The sequence below is a fragment of the Pipistrellus kuhlii genome, unplaced genomic scaffold (genome assembly GCF_014108245.1).
Source record: "Pipistrellus kuhlii isolate mPipKuh1 unplaced genomic scaffold, mPipKuh1.p scaffold_m20_p_5, whole genome shotgun sequence".
In the NCBI taxonomy this organism is placed as follows: Eukaryota; Metazoa; Chordata; class Mammalia; order Chiroptera; family Vespertilionidae; genus Pipistrellus; species Pipistrellus kuhlii.
The window spans coordinates 56,642,095-56,662,515 of NW_023425551.1; the positions used below are offsets into that span (position 1 = coordinate 56,642,095).

Genomic DNA, 20,421 nt, shown 5'->3' on the forward strand with positions numbered 1-20,421 from the left:
GAATCCCACCCTGATCTTGGACACCCTTCAGGACAAACCAGCCAGTCCCCACCCATGCACCAGGCTCCTAACCTATCTAATAAAAGAGTAATATGCAGATTGACCATCACTCCAACACACAAGATTGCTGCTCCTGTGTGATCAAAGATTCTGCCCCCATGTAGACATAAGATGGCCACCACAAGATGGCCAGCAGGGGAGGGCAGTTGAGATGGATCAGGCCTGCAAGGGAGGGCAGTTAAGAGGGACTAGCTTGCAAGGGAGGGCAGTTAGGGGTACCAGTCTGGCAGAGGAGGGAAGTTGAGGGCAAACAGGCTGATAGGGGAGCAGTTAGACATCAATCAGGCTGGCAGGCAGAAGAGTTAGGGGAAATTAGGAAGGTAGGCAGACGAGCAGTTCAGAGCCAGTAGTCCTGGATTGTGAGAGGAATGTCTGAAGGACCAGGCCTAAATGGGCAGTCAGACATCCCTCAAAGGATCCCAGATTGAAGAGGGTGCAAGCTGGGCTAAGGGACATCCCCCCAACCCCATGCCCCCATGCATGGTTTTCAGGTCAGCCATGCCCCCCATCAACCCAAGTGGAGGCCCTGGTATCTGGAATTTATTTATCTCCTACAATTGAAACTTTTTAGCCTGGAGTGAAGCCAAGCCTCCCGCTTGCTCCATGGCCAGCAGCCATTTCTGTTTGGATTTGTTTACCTTCTATAATTGAAACTTTGTAGCCTTGAGTGGAGGCCTAGGCGAGTAGGTGGAAAGTTTGGCTTCCTCCATTGCCAGGGAAACCCAAGCCTCTCTGTGGCTGTAGCCACCTTGGTTGGGTTTATTTGCATACTCACTCTGATTGGCATACTTGTTCTGATTGGCTTGTGGGTGTGGCTTGTGGGTGTAGTGGAGTGATGGTTAATTTGCATATTACTCTTTTATTAGGTAGGATAGTTTTTAACTGCAAATTTTTTATTTGCTTCTTCTTAATAACTTCTATTTATTAGTATGTTTTAGTGAGACAACAAATGTATACTTTCCTTTAGTTCATCAGAAAGTTTCCTGTAGCAAATTGAACATATTTTAAGTAGCTGGATTAAAGACTTTGCCAAGTAAATCTAATGTGTAGGTTTCCTCAAGAACAGTTTCTATTAACTGTTCTTTGTATGGACCATCATTTGTTTGTTTGCATTTATTTTTTAAATTAAAATTTTAATTTAAAAAAATAGACATTGTAAATAATATAACATGGCATCTCTGGGAATCAAATTATTTTCCACCCATTGGTGATTTGCTGCTGTTGTTTATTTTGGTTGTCAGTGTTGGTGCTGCTTGTTTGCTTCGTCATGTTCCTAAACTCATTTTTCAGAGTATGTACTCTGTCATGTGTGACCCACTGAAGTCTGATCAATTAATATAGTGGTCAGCTAATAACTGAGATGTTCAATGCTTATGATCCATAAGAATCCCAGTCTCTGTTGTGGGATTATATATGCATGTTGGAGAATGCCTTCAACGCTCAAGCAGACAGTTTATAACTCTCCTTATAGCCTTCGCTTTATGCTTGTTCAGAGCTTTAAATCTGGCCAGAGCTACAAGCTTAGAGCCTTTTCAAATTTGGAGGGAGAGGGAGGTGTCGTTCCCACAAAGCCCTTACATACACATAGGTGTTTTGATTCCCACAAATATGTTGGAGCTTTCTAATGATTTCTAAGGACATTTTCTTTTAAAAATTTTTTTATCATCTTCTCACTTGCCGGAGTTGTTAAGTGTTGTCTTGGGCAGCTGCAATGCTACACAATCATGATTATTTTTTATCAAATTCCAGGGGAAATGCTGTCCTTACTGAAAAGCTCTGAGTTAGGTCAAATAAAGATAATCCCTATGAGCACTACTGTCCAAGGAACTACCAGTCAGGTAAAATAATGAAAGTTCTCTAGAAACGGGGTTCTTATTGACCTCCAAATCCATTCTTCCTTCTCTAACGGTTGCTAGGCTGCTAGCTTGTACTTGAGATTACAAATCTGTTGTTTTTCAAGCCCACCATTATGTAGGAGATAGAAGAATGTAAATAGGACAAGTTAAACGCCAGAAAGCTTGCTTAGTTAATTTTCAGAGTTCTGGTTTTGGGCATTTTTGCCTGTATTATCATTGTTTTATGAATGAGTGCATTTTCTAAGGTCTTTACTTTGCCATTCCTGCTGACTTCATCAGTAATACCTATTTGGACCTTTCAGTTTAGCTCAACTACAAGTTGCTTGCAGCCAAGAGAGCAATTGAGTGAACACCTCTTGAAGCAGAAAAATAGATGAATCCTATTCATACTTCCGACACAGGTCATCATGAGAATACATTGTTGTTTTAAGTCACTAAGTTTTGTAGTAGTTTGTTACAAAGCAAAAAATAATGAAAACACCTTTCTCCTTACTTTCTACTTAAGATTATATCTATATAAGCACCTGACATATTTTAGCAAGAGATTGCAAACTCTTCAAAGGCAAAAACAACATTAAATCTCTCTTTGTATCAACCACAAAACCTAAGTGCAGTGCCAACAAGACACTCTATAACTATTTGTGAAGTGAATGACTGATGCAGCAAATAAAACCGATGACAATATAGTTAATTTTGATATGATTCTACAATACCACATAAATAAAACTTAATATAGGTCTTTTTCAATAATTTAAAATCTCATTCAAAAATTGAAAATACTTATATCACATGAAAAGATTCTTCTGTGTGACAAAATATAATAAAGCAAAATATTAATAACATTAATACATAATAGTGTTAAGATAATATACATTGAAATAAATTTAGTAATGTTTAAAGAAAAATTAACTCTTCTTAGCATGTTTATAATGGGTAAAAATCTTTATAATTACTATACTTCCCTTTCAAGAATTCATGATCTGTTTTCAAAGCCAAATTGATTTTGCTTGCCAAGACTATAATTTTTGAAGAAAAATTTGTTTTAAAAATAATGTTACAAAATATATCTGCTCTTACAGACTATGTTTCTAATTTATACCACGCAAGCACAAACACTTACTGTGACAGAAAGATTCTCTAGGTGTTGCCAAAGTTTCTATTATAAAAAAGGCCATATTGGATTACTGGTCTGTTACCAGAGAGATATAATGACAGCTTGCTATGTCTAAGATATCCAGGCTTAAATATTTTTCAATGGAGTGTAATTTCCTATAAGAAATTCTATCCATTGCTTATTCAGTGATACTCCCATTAACAAAAATATTGTTGATCTGTTTTTGCCAAACCCATTCATATATATATATTTGGGTAGAAATTCTCAATGAAATAGTTTCTCCCTTCTCTTCCACTTTATAGACTGTCAATGGAAAATTCATCCATGTAAATTAATATTAATATATATTTGAAGAGCTCAAAGCTTTGTGAAATTTAACTGTAATAAATTTTTTCCCATTGTCTAGTTTTCTTGTCATTGATCAAATTCTCCTAAATATTTGGTGAGGTATATCAAATTAACAAAATATTTAATCTAAAATTGACTTTTTAAATGGGACTAATTAAACTCAGAGAGAGCCAAACTCCAGACATACCAAGTTATACAACAGTGCCAAAAATAATGCCACCTGTGGAATCCTCTTTTCATTACCCCTGAGAAGGCCAGTCCAATCCGGAGTGTTTTTGAAGGCTTATAATTTACACACTTTAAACTTCTTTGAATTTGTAACTTATTTCAATGTTGAAAATATGAAGTGTTCACCTGCTCCCTAATGTTCTTTGTGTATAGCAGAGCTCTGTTTAATAATAAAGGAGAAGAAAGCACTATTAAACTGTAGGGGAAGTGGCAGAAGATCGAAATGGGACTCCTTACAATGACCAGCTATGGTGGAAGGCCATGTCTAGACCTGACAATCAGTACCAGTGAGACGCTGACCCCAATAAAAAGTTGATGGCATAAAGACCTTAAAGTCACAATGCTTCCCCTCTTGGTGTTAACATTAAGAGAAATTTTTATTTTCTTCTTTATATTTTCTCTATTTTCAAATTCTTGCAATTTGCATAAATTGTATTAATTGTCTTTTAAAAAACACTATTAACCTTTAAAACGACCTATTAATTAATCTTATATTCTCCCAGGACAATCATGAGGAAGAATTAACACTAAAATATTATTTTTGCTATTGTGAGTAAAAAAAAAATTCATAAAAATATATAACTCCCAAATTATTGTCTTCATACTGAGTAAGTCATAAGGCATTAAGACAAGACGATAAAAATTTCAAATGAAAATACAATTTTCCTAATATCTTCTCCATATAGTACTCCAAACAGAATATTTGACTACAAAATATTCGTACTTGTATTTATGGAGTTGGATAAGAATTAACATCTTATTAAGCATGAGTAAATTCACTGTATCAGATTTTAAGAATGGGTTACATTTGTAAATAGCATAGTAACAACATTCTCTAGATTTTTTTTTCTCACTTGACTAATAAAAAAAAATCCTTTCCTGGTCAAAATTTATTAAAAATCATTAGGAAATAAAGTAAAATGATGATGTCTAAAAGGTATCTACATAATATGAAAGATGTTGGCATGAGATGGAGAAAGCATACACTCTGTGTATGTTTAATTGTTACTAAATAGGATTCTACAACCATTGTCTTTTGTATACATGGTTATAAATTCCGAGATACCAACATTCTCCCTAACTATGAAGTACTTTCACTGTCAAGCCAAAACACCTAATAATCTACTATTAGAACTTTCTCCCACCCTGGAAAATGCTTGTGTTTATAAAATACAATAAAAGCTCTGTTACCATTAAAAATTAAAATAGTCGCTAGAAACCAGTCACACATTACTAACAAATTGTCTTATCATTAATTCTCACCATGGAAAGCACAGAACTGGGATCTACAGGGACTGTCACAAAGCAAGGAAGTTTACCTGGGGAATGTGTAGAGAGAGAAATAAACCCAGAGCAGGAAATATCCCTGCTAAATAATTAGCACCCATGCTTCCATTGGCTCAAGGTGACCCTTTTGTCACCCAGGGGAGATGCCATTGTTGTGAGCCCTGGGTGACAAAAAGGTCACCTTGAGCCAATGGAAGCATAGGAGGAAAGCTCCTGAAAAAAAGGGGGTGAGGCCAAAGGGGAGATGGAACCAAGAGAAACCTTGACCATTGCCCTTGCCTGTGGTGTGGACTCACATATCAAAGTCTCCACTTGGATATTAAAGGCACCTTTTAATAATTGAAATTGAACTTAACTGTTTTCAATCAAACACATCCCTTTATGAGGGAGGGGATTCCACATCTTAATAAAAGACACGACCATTCACCTAGGTGCTCCAGACAAACACCTAAAAGAAATTCTTGGTTCTTGCCTTTATTACCCTCCATGCCATACAATCTATTGGCAAGTCTTACTGTTTGTACCACCATCACAGATCCTGATTCTGCCCATGTCTCTTCAGTTCCACTATCGCTCCCTAATCCATGGTGCCACCATTCTTGGGACCCCTGTTATAGTGTGCTCTCCCTCCTTTTCCTCCCTTAAAGTCTACCCTGCACAGAGCAGCTAGGATGAGTTTTTAAAACAGAAAGCGGACGAGGTCTCTTCCTTACTTATAACCTTCCCACAGTGTCCCCTGGGTCCTATAATAAAAGGCACATCCCAGATCATAGCTCACAGCCTAATGTGCTCTGACTCCTGCCTTCCTCTGACACATCATCTCCTATTTCCGTCTTGGTGTGGCACCCACACTCCAGTTACAATGACCTGAATTTGGTTCCTTGAGCACACCAGGTTCATTGAGGTCTTAGGCCTTTAAACTTCCTGTTTCCTCTCCTGGGATGGCCGTTCCCAGAAGTCTTTCTTAAATGGGTCTCCTCACTACTCAGGTCTCTAAGGTCACTTCCTATGAAAAGTCTACAGTTGACCTCACCTTAGTCAGTATCTAGCACCTTGTTATATTTGATTCAGAGGTTTAAAACTACCCAACATGTTTCCTACATGTACTGGTCCATACATGTATTGCCTGTCTCCAGCAACTACATAGGATGTCCATGAAAACAGGAACTCTGTCAGACTTGTTGCTCTAGACCAGTGGTTCTCAACCTTTCTAATGCCATGACCCTTTAATACAGTTCCTCATGTTGTGGTGACCCCAACATTAAAATTATTTTTGTTGCTACTTTATAACTGTAATTTTGCTACTGTTATGAATTGTAATGTTAATATTCGTGTTTTCCGATGGTCTTAGGTGACCCTGCTAGCAGTTCTCAACCTGTGTATCGTGACCTACAGGTTGAGAACCACTGCTCTAGACTAACACTGGGTACATAAGAAGTACTCACAACAATTTATTCCATTCATGGAAAATCCATAATGATGCCTATGAGCAGTCATAATAGGTCCCAAACACTTGTATCCCATATAAAATATGTTAGCTTGCATCATGAGGCTGCGCTTCATCACCCTCGGCAGGAAACAGCAAAAGGAAAAACCAAGGCCTATGGGGTTCTATAGCAGGCTAATAAAAAAGCTGACACAAAACAAGTCTGGGAACAAACACAGTCAGTATTCTTACTTTCAAACACAAGTTGAAAGTCTCTACAAAATGGACTAGCTGCCCCAGGAAGACTTCACCAAAAGTGTGCTTTGGCAGAATTCTCCAGTCCTCGTAAATGTTTCAAGACTCCCACATAATAGTTCCCTGTAGTTCCACACCTCTAAAGCTGAAAAGAACCTTAATAGTGATTTAGATCAACCATCTTACTTCATGAAAGAAAAATTAAAGCCATAGTTGTCAAATAATTGCTCCAGCATCACTTCACTAGACGGATGTCAAGATGGAATGAACTCTTAACTTCCAATTCCAAGGTCAGTTTTTTCCGGTATATCAAGTTATTTGCATCCTCTGGGTTAAGAATAAATTTCCCTATTTTTTTTTTTTTTCCAACTGGACTTAAACGTAATATTTTTGGGACCATAAGGGAGAAAATCAATCTACTTTTCTGAGTACTGTATAGAGTAGGGGGAAGGTAAATAAATATAAAACATTAATTTCAATAAATGAATAATCAAAATGTTTACAATCATATTGTAATACTAATAACAATAAATCCTATTTTGGTTTCTAAGCAAAGTATGCATTGTGACATTTGCAAATCCAAGGTGATCAGTGGCCCTGAGGGATAGATTCTTACAGTTCCTTCCCTTAATGATACTTTGAGCACAGATCAGGAAATATCACAAACCACACAGTGATATCTTTAAAATAGGGGGGCTATCTGCTGGGTTTTAGGAAAGATATGCATGAAGGTGATTACTAATCAGGAATATTTTCTACATATTCCTTAGAGGTCATTTCTCAGAAAGATTAGGATTTCTCACCAAGCATTTTTTTCTAAATGAGTACAGTTTTCAGGAAGTAGTGAGAATTATGAAAACAGTTTATATACCAATAACCATGTAATGTGAAGAAAAATTTGAAGTAGTCCGATAAAAATTGCCTCTGTTTATTCTACTGATGAGAAGGAACATATCAGGAAGAACATCAATAGAATGGTAATCTAACTAAAAAGACAAGTGATTCCTTAAAATGTGAAAATCAGTACCACAAGTGTGACTATTTCAAATGATTGTGGAAAGAAAGAGAACCCTTAGCACTGAGGCTACATTAATATTTTCCTGGCATAGGAATCAGTATTATCTTCCATTCCATTCATCCCTTGAAGTGTGAAATCAATGCCCAACACAGCTAGCTAGTCACAACGCTAAGTTAATGAAGGTGAATTGTCTGGTCTCTCAGGGCCAGAAGGGTGTTAAATGAACAAATAATGGCCATTCCTGGCTATCCTAATTAATGACCAACCAAGTAGAACTGCCTTAGAGGGACAACTGCTTGCTCATATTCCCTTCCAGATAGGGAGCAATGCAAGCATGGCAAAGCCATGGAAAACCACAAATGTTAAAAAATAATTCACTCTTTTAAAGTACATGCAAATACTTATTAAAAAGTTGTTTTATAGCCGAAGCCAGTTTGGCTCAGTCGTAGAGCGTCAGTCTGTGGACTGAAAGGTCCCAGGTTCGATTCTGGTCAAGGGCATGCACCTTGGTTGTGGGCATATCCCCTGTAGGGGGTATGCAGGAGGCAGCTGGTCAATGTTTCTCTCTCATCGATGTTTCTAGCTCTCTATCTCTCTCCCTTTCTCTGTTAAAAATCAATAAAATAAAATAAAAAATAATAAAATGGGTTAACATCACAAGTTATATAATGCACATTAAAAAAAAAAAAAAAGAGAGAGAGAGAAAGAAAAAAAAAGTTGTTTTATAGAGATATGAAATCAAGGAGTAGGTCTCATTTATTCTCCACAACTAGGCCCTGGTGGTTTTGCTGACAAGAAAAATAAAAACCATAATGAAGTTCATACATTTCTTGATTTTTTAATATCTCTCTCTATATATATAAAAGCCTTTGTGACCATCCAACTGTTCAACCGTCTGACCAGTAGCTATGATGTGCAATGACCACCAGGAGGCAGACACTTCGACCAGTAACTATGATGCACACTGACCAGCAGGGGGCAGACGCTCACCACAACAGCTGTGACTTGGCAGTTGTGGTTCTCAGGTGACATAGCCAGAACCAGAGAAAAGGAAGCCTGATTCCAGGGTGCATCGCCCGAGAACCATCCTCTCCCAATCTGGGACCTCTCAGGGGATGTCAGAGATCAGGTCAAGGGACTCCACTGGTGCATGAATCCATGCACTGGGCCTCTAGTATTAAATAATTGGTAATTTCATTATACAGTAAATTCAATTTGATGTATTTATTCTACATTTCTAAAAGAAACATAGTTTGTCATGTTGCAAATAATATGCCTTTCTCATGTATAAGAAATATAAAGGATAAAACCAAGCTACATCATGAGAGGATAAAGAAGAAACACCCAGGACTACTAGTTTCTTTTTTGTTCTTTTATCTAACTAAGTAATAAGGAATGTGTTGCAAGAAGTGAAATGTGTAATATATATATATATATATATATATATATATATATATATATATATATATATGCCTATTAACAAACTTTCACAATGTTAGTTCTCATAAACTGAAAAGCAAGAGGACACAATTATTGTAGGGAAATTTCATTTTGTAAATCATGTTTCCAAAATCAAGGGTAATATACTAGTACATTTACTAAACAAAATGTTTAAATAGTTTACGTACTAAGTATAACAGTTCCAGAGGTAATTCTTCAAATAATTCATAGCATAAGCCTTGAAGCAAGGCCTTTTTTTAAAAGTGTTATTTCAGTGGAGCTGAACTGAGTTTTCCAGATCATATTTAGTAAGCCTAACCTTTTTTTTTTACTTTGAAAATTAAATTTAAAAAATCTATTTTTAAATATCAAGAATTGGCTTCCAAATTAATTATTCCATTCTAAATAAGCGTGAAGCTGGGTTTATGAAGAACTTCCGTATTTACAAGTATCAATGGGGACTTTGACTTGCTGAATATCTTCCAGGAAGAGAAATAAGATACAAGTTACATTTCCTGAGAGTGAAGTGAGAGATGCTTGGAGTTTATAGTAAGTCATTTCTTTCCCAGCTGACATCCACCATCACCTGTCATGTTACAAGCAATTTGGCTAGCAGGAGGGTTTGTCTGAAATGCCTTCCCTGCGAGCTGCATGATGATGAGCCCCAGAGACTCAGAAATCTTAGCCCTTTTGCGTTTGCTGAGGGGATACCGACAAATACATTGTTAATTGGAAAACAAAGTTTGGGTGACTCTCCCATATTCTTTTGCCTGTTATGATTAGAACTAGTTCACTGTGACATTGCAAATGACTTCCCACTGAAAACAAGCCTTCCTACTAGATAGCATTCAGGCAATAAACATCGAGGATGGGTACACAAAGGCACTTTAGAGCAACTTTTAGGTCATTTCATTGGACTCGGGACAGTGGTCACTAGTAGCTTTGAAAGAGAAATGTCCAGTGTTCAAGAAGTCAGATATGAGAAAGTTAAGAGATATGGGGGGGGGGGGGGCGGGGAGATAACATTGGCCAGTAATACAATATTATTCCTTTGGAAAGTTTGGAAGTAAAAGGGACTGTCAAGAGAAAAATGCTTGGGATAAGGGAGGGTTAAGTATATAATTGTAGACTAAGAGGGCAGGATACGGTGGAGAGGGGCATTGAAAACAGAAGCGCAAAAGAGATCATGGGTTAATCAATGTCTTAGAGAAGGTTGGCTAGGAGAAATTAAGAGCACACATGAAGAGGTTAATCTTTGAAAACAGGAGAGTCACCGGAAGATAAGATAGCTGAAGCAAAGAAATTCTGTGGTAGAGAACAGAAGTTGGATGGTTTAAATAAGAGGAATAACTTGGATATAAAACATCTGGTCAATTCAATCTCCTATTCAACCCACAAGATGTTAATTCTACAAAGTATTATCTCAGTTATACATATTAATTAATAAATTTACCCAACCTGTGATTGCTTTCAAGTTACATAGATATAGCCATGGTGAGTGAAATTATTAAAATTATTTGAAATTTTTAAAAATTTTAAATTATAAGAATTTCACCTAATCTGGTACAAACTCATAGAAATATAAGTGCTTGCTAAAATGAGGCAATAGACAAGATGTTCAAAGCTTATATGAGTCAATGAAATAACAAAAGCAGCTCTTTGGCTTATTTTCTGATTAGCCTTTGTGGCTAAGTTGAAAAAATTGAAATGATAATAAAGTTTATCATTGAAATCATAATTGTATCTTACTGATTCTGTGCCTAATAATAAGAATTAGACAACTCAATGTCATTTTATGAAACAAGGACTCCTATCAATCTACAAAAACATCTATAGAATTATTATAAAGTTATACTTAAGAATTAGTAGAACAAAACATCATTATATTACAGTCAATTCTCTTGCTAGTTCATAAATTTGTCATGCTTACACTTAGATTTATAACCATTATAAAAGCAATACATTTGCAACTGTCAAAAGCTAATAACTAATTAATTCTCACCATATTTCTATAGGCCAAATAAGACTAAAGATGACTGCAGTATGTTCCTCCATGCTTTATTTCTTTTGTAAACTCTGAAAACCCTCAGTGCACACTCTATAGATGCATGTAACCTCCACCCAAGCAAAAGCTCTGCTGTCCCTTATAAGATTTGATTCATTGGATAAAAAAATTAGTGAAGAAAGAAAAAAAATCTATACATAATCTGATAGTAGATTAATCAATGCCTGTCAAGACCCAAGTAATTACCAAAATAGAATAAATTAATTGTATTACTTTATGATGATATTTGCATCATTACTACTCCTAAGTAGTACATTTAACTAGTATCTTGCTACTCTCAAGATAAATGGCATAAGGACATTTTAAGATGTGATAATTTACATGAAAGTAGCCATAATAAAATAGGAATAAAATCTACAGATCCACTATACCTATAATCAACAATAATATATTGTACAATTAAAATTTGTTAAGATGGTAGATATGTTAAATGGTCCTTCAGAAATAAAACAAAATAACAGAATAAAATAAAATTGATATGTTATAGAATCTATATACATATGATCAATTACTGATACTTTTTACTTTTCCCCAAGCAATCTTGAATTATATGAAATCTGTAGAAGAAAAAATCACAGCTTATTTAACTTTGATGACTATAATAGTAATTGTTCCATAAATTGGTAAGTGAAAATACAAAACTGATGATAATATATGATAATATTTCATATATTATTACAGTTTAATACTGTTTGAGGATGTCATTGAGAGAATGTGACTCAATTTAATCTGGAAGCTGGACCTGGCAATCAGAGGTTTCCAACGTTCTGCCACCATTCTCACAGGAGGTCCTCGAATAATATCATTTCATCTTATCTAATAGAAGAGAAACATGCAAATTGACCATACTTCCACTATGCCCACAAACCATGCCCACCAGCCAAACAGGAGTGAGTATGCAAATTAACCCAACAAATACGGCGGCAGTGATGGAGCTGGAGAGAGCAAGAGGCTTGGGCTTCCCCCAGCAATGGAGGAAGCCAAGCTTCCCACCCACCCTGGCTGGCCCTGGCCTCCACTCAGGCTACAAATTTTAATTATAGAAGATAAATAAATCCCAACAAAAATGGCGGCAGCCATGGAGCTGGAGAGAGCAGGACATTTGGGTTGCCCCTGGCAATGGAGGAAGCCAAGCTTTCCACCCACCTTAGCCAGCCCTGGCCTCCTCTCAAGGCTACAAAGTTTCAATTATAGAAGATAAATAAATCCAAGATACCAGGGCCTTCACTTGGGTCTCTAGAGGGTGTGGCTGGCCTGCAAACCATCACAAGCCCCTTGCCCGGGCCACCCCATACCCAAGGGAACCCCCATCCTGACTCGGAACAGCCTTCAGGGCAAACCAGCTGCCCCCAACCCATGGACCAGGCCTCTATCCTATCTAATAAAAGAGTAATATGCAAATTGACCATCACTCCAACACACAAGATTGCTGCCCCCAAGTGGACACAAGATGGATGCCACAAGATGCCTAGCAGGGAAGGGCAATTGAGAGGAACCAGGCTGGCAAAGGAGGGAACTTGGGAGTGACTGGATCTGCAGGAAAGGGAAGTTTGGTGGGGGGATCCAGGCCTGCAGGGCAGAGCAGTTGGGGGGAACATGCCTGCAAGGGAGGGCAGTTAGGGGTGACCAGGCCTTTAGGGGAGGGTGATTAGGGGCCATCAGGCTGGCAGGGTAGTGGTTAGGGGGTGATCAGGCTGGCAGGCAGAAGCAGTTAGGAGCAATCAGGCAGGCAAGCAGGGGAGCAGTTGGGAGCCAACAGTCCTGGATTGTGAGAGGGAATGTTGGACATCCCTTGTGGGGGTCTCAGATTGGAGAGGGTTCAGGCTGGGCTGAGGGACACACCCCCATGCATAAATTTTGTGCACTGGGCCTCTAGTTCATTATAACATTGATAAGAAAAAAATATTTATTCCTTGTCAGTGCACCTGTCTGTTGGAATTTGCATGTTCTCCCCATGTCTGTGTGGGTTTCCTCTGGAAACTGAGAAGTGTCAGACAGTACAGAAGAGTGGGATCTTAAACCAGCCAAAGGAACGACACTTCACTTTTTCATTTTTATTTTATTTTATTTTATTTTATTTTATTTTATTTTATTATTTCGTTATTTCTTTTTTCTTTTTTTCCTTTTTTCTTTTGATTTTTATTTTCTATTCCTTTCCACATTGTTTTTTCATCATTCTAATTTTTTAATTTTATCCTATTTTTTAATTAATTTTTTTAATTTTTATTATTTTTTTCTTCTATTTAAGACATATAGAGCAATGGAATAGAATAGAAAACCCAGAAATTGACCCAAGCCACTATGCTCAATTAATATTTGACAAAGGAGGTATGAACATACAATGGAGTGAAGACAGTCTCTTCAACAAATCGTGTTGGGAAAATTGGACAGATACATGCAAAAAATGAAACTAGACCACCAACTTACACCACACATAAAAATAAACTCAAAATGGATGAAGGACTTAAACATAAGATGGGAAACCATAAAAATATTGGAGGAATCCATAGGCAGCAAAATTTCAGACTTATGCTGAAACAGTATCTTCACTGATACAGCTCCTAGGGCAATGGAAACTAAAGAGAAAATAAACAAATAGGACTACATCAAAATAAAAAGCTTCTGTACAGCAAAAGAAACCATCAACAAAACAACAAGAAAGCCCACTACATGGGAGAACATATTTGCCAATGTTATTACTGATAAGGGTTTAATCTACAGGGAACTCATACTACCTAAAAAAGGAAGATAAACAACCCAATCAAAAAATGGACAATGGATCTAAATAGATACTTTTCAAAAGAGGATATAAGGAAGGCCAAGAGACATATGAAAACATGCTCAAAGTCACTAATCATCCAAGAGATGCAAATCAAAATGACAATGTGGTACCATCTCACATCTGTCAGAATGACTATCATCAACAAATGACAAGTGCTGGGAGGATGAGGAGAAAAAGGAACCCTAGTACATTGCTGGTGGGAATGCATATTGGTGCAGCCACTGTGGAGAACAGTGTGAAATTTCCTCAGAAAAACTAAAAATGGAACTTCCTTTTGACCTAGTGATCCCACTTTTAGGAATATATACCAAGAAACTAGAAACACCAATCAGAAAGGATATATGAACCCCTATGTTTATAGCACACAATTTGCCAGAGCTAAGATTTGGAAACAGCCTAAGTACCCATCAGCAGATGAGTGGATTAAAAACCTATAGTACATCTACACAATGGAATACTATGCTGCAGTAAAAAAAAAAAAAAAAAAAAAAAAGAATAAGCCCTAGCTGGTTTGGCTCACTGGATAGGTCGATTGCCTGTGGACTGAAGGGTCCCAGTTTCAATTCTGGCCAAGGGTTCATGCCTGGATTGTAGGCTCGATCCCCAGTAGGGGCCATGCAGGAAGCAGCTGATCAATAATTCTCTCTCATCATTGATGTTTCTATCTCTCTTTCCCTCTTCTTTCGTCTCTGAAATCAATAAAAATATATTTTAAAAATCAAAACAAAAATAAAGTAGAAATTCTTACCATTTGCAATAGCATGGATGGAACTGGAGAGCATTATGCTAAGTGAAATAAGCCAGCCAGAGAAAGATAAATATCGCATGATCTCACTCATTTGTGGAATATAATGAACAAGATAAACTGATGGACAAAAACAGATCCAGAGACAGAGAAGCATCGATCAAACCTCATAGGGAAGGTAGGGGAGGGGAGGGATAAGGGAGAGAGGTAAACCAAAGGACTTGTATGCATGCATATAAGCCTAACCAATGGACATAAACACCAGTGGGGTGAGGGCATAAGTGGGGTGGTGGTGGTGAGAGTAATGGGAAGATAAGGGCACATATGTAATACCTTAATCAATAAAGAAAAATATTAAAGAAAAGAAATTTGTGATAAGATGATCATACCTGACTAAAATAGAAACGCTAAGCAAGAATTCAGAATAAAATAAAAATCAATAACCATGAAAAAATAAGATAAATTGCAAATGAGACTATCTTCTACCAGCTCTTTTTTTTTTTACCATGTAAAACTGTAAAACTGAATAGCACTAGCTTTCAGAAAGCAACCCCCAGTTTGTGAAAGAGAGAGATGCCTCTTCCCTGGAGATATAGCAAAAGCTAAGGGACCATATCTGCGAATTATGCCACTGTGTCTAGCTCATAAAATCTTATTAAAATCAGTATGTGTTGGTTATTTTTTCACACATAACCTCATTTCCCCATTCTTAGGAACTGTTTCAACTGCAAAAACCAACGTGTTGTTCACTGGAATCATCCTAAACCAGAGAAGCTACAGATGTGAAACACAAATGAGCATTCCCTTCTCCCTTCTTTTTGCTAATGGATCACAGCACTCCCACCCCTGAACCCCAAATGGACTCAGAATCTCTCTCAACACAGAATTCCAGATAGCCAGTAGGTATCAATCATAGAACCTGAGAGAGAAGGCTCTTTACCACCCTTGAATTCAATGACAAATCAGAACATTGCCTTCCCTGGTGCATTTACAATTGATTGATTTCCCCTATTGGCTGGTCAAAAGGGGGCAGATTCTGCAAGATGCCCCTTCAGAATCAGCAGTGTATCAAAATTTAACATTCATCAACTCTTCTAAAATATTCAACTACTCAGACATTTTTATTTAAAACGTGTTTCTATAGAAGCAAAAAAAAAAATGTAAGGATTTATTATTCTGAGAAAATAAGGTGCTCCACATGTTTTGTGTATATCTCAAAACTTCAAAATTTTGCCCTGATAAATGCCAAAACACAATTTAAAGATAACCAGAATATGATAATCTATGGCATAGCTCTCTTTCAATATCTATAGAAATGATGAATTATTTATTTCACATAACAAGGGATATTTGTAGATACATGAAGTCAAGGAATTGTTTTCTTAAAAGATAATTCTAGGAAACTAGGCAGCATGTACCCAGAATCTTTAAAACACCCAAATACATACCATTTGCTATCCCAAGGAATACTGCAGAAATGGACATGAATTTAAAATAAAACCAAGCACATAAAGTCCCTCAGATGTTCCCTGGGCCCATCACCCTGAAGTGTGTACCATTTACTTGAAGGGCCCTTGCAAGAGCAGCCTGTGGTATCTCCACATTAAGCTGGGCTTAAGGTACCAAGTGTGCCCAACAGGTCGGTATCTGACCAACACACTTAGTAGATCCCTCCCCTCATAATTCTCACCTGGAAGATAAAAACAAGCTCAGGCACAGAATGAAGCCCCATTTTTCATATAAGATAGCATCTGACTTTTCCCATGCTAATTCTGCAAGGCAGCTTATTTACAAATATATAAATAGCTGCAACTTTACTCCAGTCTCATTGAAAAATCAAAATGGCATCAGGCAAGAGAAGCATCCTAGCATACTTGGCGCAGTGAGTGAAATTAAGTGGAGATGTGCCAAGCTACTTGACACTTGCTAGTCAGCTTAACCAGATACCCTCCAGTTTCCTGTAGTGGAGGTACCAGGGCTCTGCTGTGCAGAGTCAGAGAATTCACTTACGCTGATTGCCCAGGGATTACACAGCGATTCAGAGCCAAAAGTGGGAAAATGAAATTCTAGTTGTACCTAATATTTATTATCATGAATGACATTGCCTGAAGGGGACAGGAAAATTTCCAATATAACTACTTACAATTTAGCTAAGTTTTCCTATGTACAGGCCCCATGAATTTTAAAAAGATTTATCACTCTAATCCAGGGGTCCTCAAACTTTTTAAAGTGGGGGCCAGATCACGGTCCCTCAGAGAGCTGGAGGGCCGGACTATATGAACTACTAATTCCTACTGTAACACCTTGGCTGCGCTCACTGCCCAAAAAACCTGGCTGGCCGGATCAGACTCCTCTGCGGGCCGCATGTGGCCCGCGGGCCGTAGTTTGAAGACGCCTGCCCGGGTCTAATCCTTTAGCCACTCGGCCAAAATTTCAGGAGTTTTAATCATTAAAAAGTGAGCATGAAAGAAAATACATATTAATTTTGGAAGAGAATTTATTGACTTTCTTAAATTAATTAATTAAATGTACCTACTAGTAAAGAAATATCTTTCTATATATACGAAATATATATGAGATACATATTAACTTGACTTCACTGCATATGACTGTCCAACCATTAAATTGCCTTGCCCTGAGGATTTCACGCCTACATGTGAAACCACCTAAAATCCAATCACAAATGTAGTTGCATCTGCTGAAGTGCCCCACCTGATGATCACTCATTATACACATCAGTATCAAATTACTCTCTTCCTTTAAACTTATTTTTAAATTAATTAATAAGTAATCTACTTCTAATGAACCATATCATTAAACTAAAAGTATCTAAATCATCACAAAATAGAAGGCCTAAAAGAGATTTTTCTCATACACAAAAAAAAGCAACCTAAAAACATGGTTTATATGGAGCATCGGAGGATAGGCAATAAGAAGAGAATTCAAATGCTGAGCATCTCAACAACACTGTTTGGTAACTTAAATATTAGGCTACTCAACAGGACGTGAAAACATTCATACATGCTTTCACACAAGAAAAGCTATGCTGCATTTTAAACTTAAAAAAAAAATGATGCCTTTTTCATTGCAGTGTATTCATATACTAAAATGTTCATCTTGGACTACAAGACTAAATATCATGACCATATACGCCAGATGGGCCTTTCTGGTGGCTGAAGCTTTCAGAATTGCTGTTTATCTACCCTCCAGTGACATATAGCCAACCATATGAGGAATTAATCCTTTCCTAAATAGTAGCTCACCAATTGTCAGTATTTAACTAGAAAGTGACTCTTTTTTTTAACCCCAAGTTTATCGGGGAAAAAAAGAATAGTAAAAATAAGAAAGGAAACCTTTGGTAAAGCCATTTTGAAATGAAACAGGTATCAAGACCAAAAATAAAACTGAAAAACAGTTCTTCTCTACTATTTCCTCCACACAGCATATAAAATAAATACCTAAGGGCCACATTCTTTTATTTTAATTTATCATGAAGCTTATGTATATGCATAAAAACATATAGAAATAAGTATAATAAACCTAAGCTTTTTGTCTCCAACTCTAAATTGTGCCTTACGTTTATATTTTAAAATCTAATGCTGGCCATGTCTACTTTAAATGAAAATATTCCTTCAAGAAGCAAACTTTTTTGCTATTCTCTAAAGGTTATGCCACTATCTGTATGTGTAAGTGGTATTTACACCATAGAGCAAGACAAGATTGCAAAGAATATTAAAAAACAACAGATTTATAAACAAAACATTTATCACAGCATTCAAGTGAGTATGACAGTAGTTTGATGTTTTATTTTTTAACAAATTATTTTTTATCACAGCATTCAAGTGAGTATGACAGTAGTTTGATGTTTTATTTTTTAACAAATTATTTGGGACCCCATTAGAAAATAGTTTCTGTAGTATAATTTAAATATAAAGAAAAAGTATTTTACTTACATGGTATCTCTAATAAGAAGTGCACTTCCCAATTTGAAACAGGTTCTATCACCTTCACAAAATGCACGTCGCAAAGAGAAGCTCTCTCCTAGATCAAAGCCTGTAAAACATGAGAAATGGTTTAATCCAGCAGTTTAATTAAATTTAGTAAACTCACACCAATACTGACTTTTAAATAAGATTTTTTTTCATTGTCCTTATCTATGCACTGATTTATTTCAACTAAAATCCTGCTGTTTGGGATTAGCAAAATTTATTTCATTCTCTTTTTGGGATGTAGAAGAATAAAATATGTTTCAAGAGACTAAAATATTAATTTTCCTTGACCCAAGGAATTATCCTAATAATCAGAATAGTTCATTGTAGCAGTTCTGATAACTAAAGACAGAAAGTCAGTTAAGTAAAAATTATTACCACCATTCAACTGAAAACTAAGCAGCCTTTTAAAAAATATAATACTTTAGAAAAATAAATATTGATGTGGGGAAAATTGGAGAGATCTTCTTTCTCATTATTTGTTTTCAAAATTTCTACAATGTATACAACTTCTATAATATATATATATATATATATGACTAAAAAGCCTAAGTGACCAGCCAAGCTTCTGGTAGCTATGATGCGCAATGACCACAAGGGGGCAGACACTCCAACTAGTAGCTATGACACATACTGACCACAAGGGAGCAGATGCTCAACACAGGAGCTGCCGAACTGCAGTGACTTGGCAGCTATGATTCTCAGGTGATGCACCCAGAACCAGAGAGGAGGGAGTCCCATTCTCGGGGTCACTCAAGAACTGCCTTCTTGCAATCTAGGACCCCTCAAGGAATGTCAGGGAGCCGGTTTCGGCCCAATCCCCACAGTTCAGGCCAAGGAACCCCACTGGTGCTCAAATCCATGCACTGGGCCTCTATCTCTCTTTATATAAAAGGCTAAGTGACTGACACACTGTCTGTCCATCTGGTGCATATGATGTGCAATGTTGACTCGTGCATGCATGATACATATAAAGCTATCACTGGCGCCAATTGCATGTGACCAACCGTCCAGTACATATGATGGGCACTGGCAATCCTATCCTAGATAATGAAAGCCTAATATGCAAATTGACCAAATGGCATAACAACCAGTCACTATGATGTGCACTGACCACCAGGGAGCAGATGCTCAGTGCAGGAGCTGCCCCCAGCCTGAGGCAGATGCCAGCAAGGGGACCCCTGATTGCCCTGCCGGTTGCCCCACAGATCAGCCCTGATCACTGGCCAGGCCTAGGGAACCTATCCATTCAGGAATTTCGTGCATCAGGCCTCTAGTCTTAAATAACCTTTTTTTCTCCAAAAGGTTGAGTTGTTATTGGTCTTAAAACAATACAGAAATCTGTTTTTAGGAGATTTTCTACATCATCCATCTTCTTTGCTTTTCATTTTTTATATTGATGTCATCATCTTAAGTTATGATGTCAAGGAATCACCTACAATGTATTATATTTTTAGTGATATTTTGACACAGCATGTGTCTCTGTAAAAGTGTAAAGGATTATAATGCTTACCTGAAACTTCAAGTTTATCTCTGTTGTCTTGGAAAAACTGATGTCCCTCTGTTCTCAGCATAGCACATTGTTTTTCTATTAAAAATAAGAAGTATTAAGGATTTCCTATCAATTTTTTCAAATAAATTTGAATCACACAATATAAACAAAAACTTAAAAATGGGAATAAATTAAGCCAATTTATTAAATTTCTTTAAAATGAGGATAAGAAAATTACCTACCTAATAGTGTGTTTGTGAAGATTACATGTAGTTATTTATGTATGTGAAGTGCTCAGAACAGTACCTGGTATGCA

At 36.9% G+C, this 20,421-nt stretch overlaps 1 protein-coding gene across 1 annotated transcript in view; it reads right to left on the minus strand.

The window, feature by feature from the left end:
* The window catches only part of COL19A1 (collagen type XIX alpha 1 chain), a 250,774-nt gene that overhangs the window by 222,246 nt on the left and 8,107 nt on the right, over nucleotides 1-20,421 (minus strand). Inside the window, exons 2-3 of the mRNA XM_036414901.1 lie at nucleotides 20,127-20,201; nucleotides 18,578-18,677 (exon numbers count right to left, since the gene is read on the minus strand). Of these exons, the coding sequence (XP_036270794.1) occupies nucleotides 18,578-18,677; nucleotides 20,127-20,201 (175 nt within the window). The remainder of the gene's footprint in view (nucleotides 1-18,577; nucleotides 18,678-20,126; nucleotides 20,202-20,421) is intronic.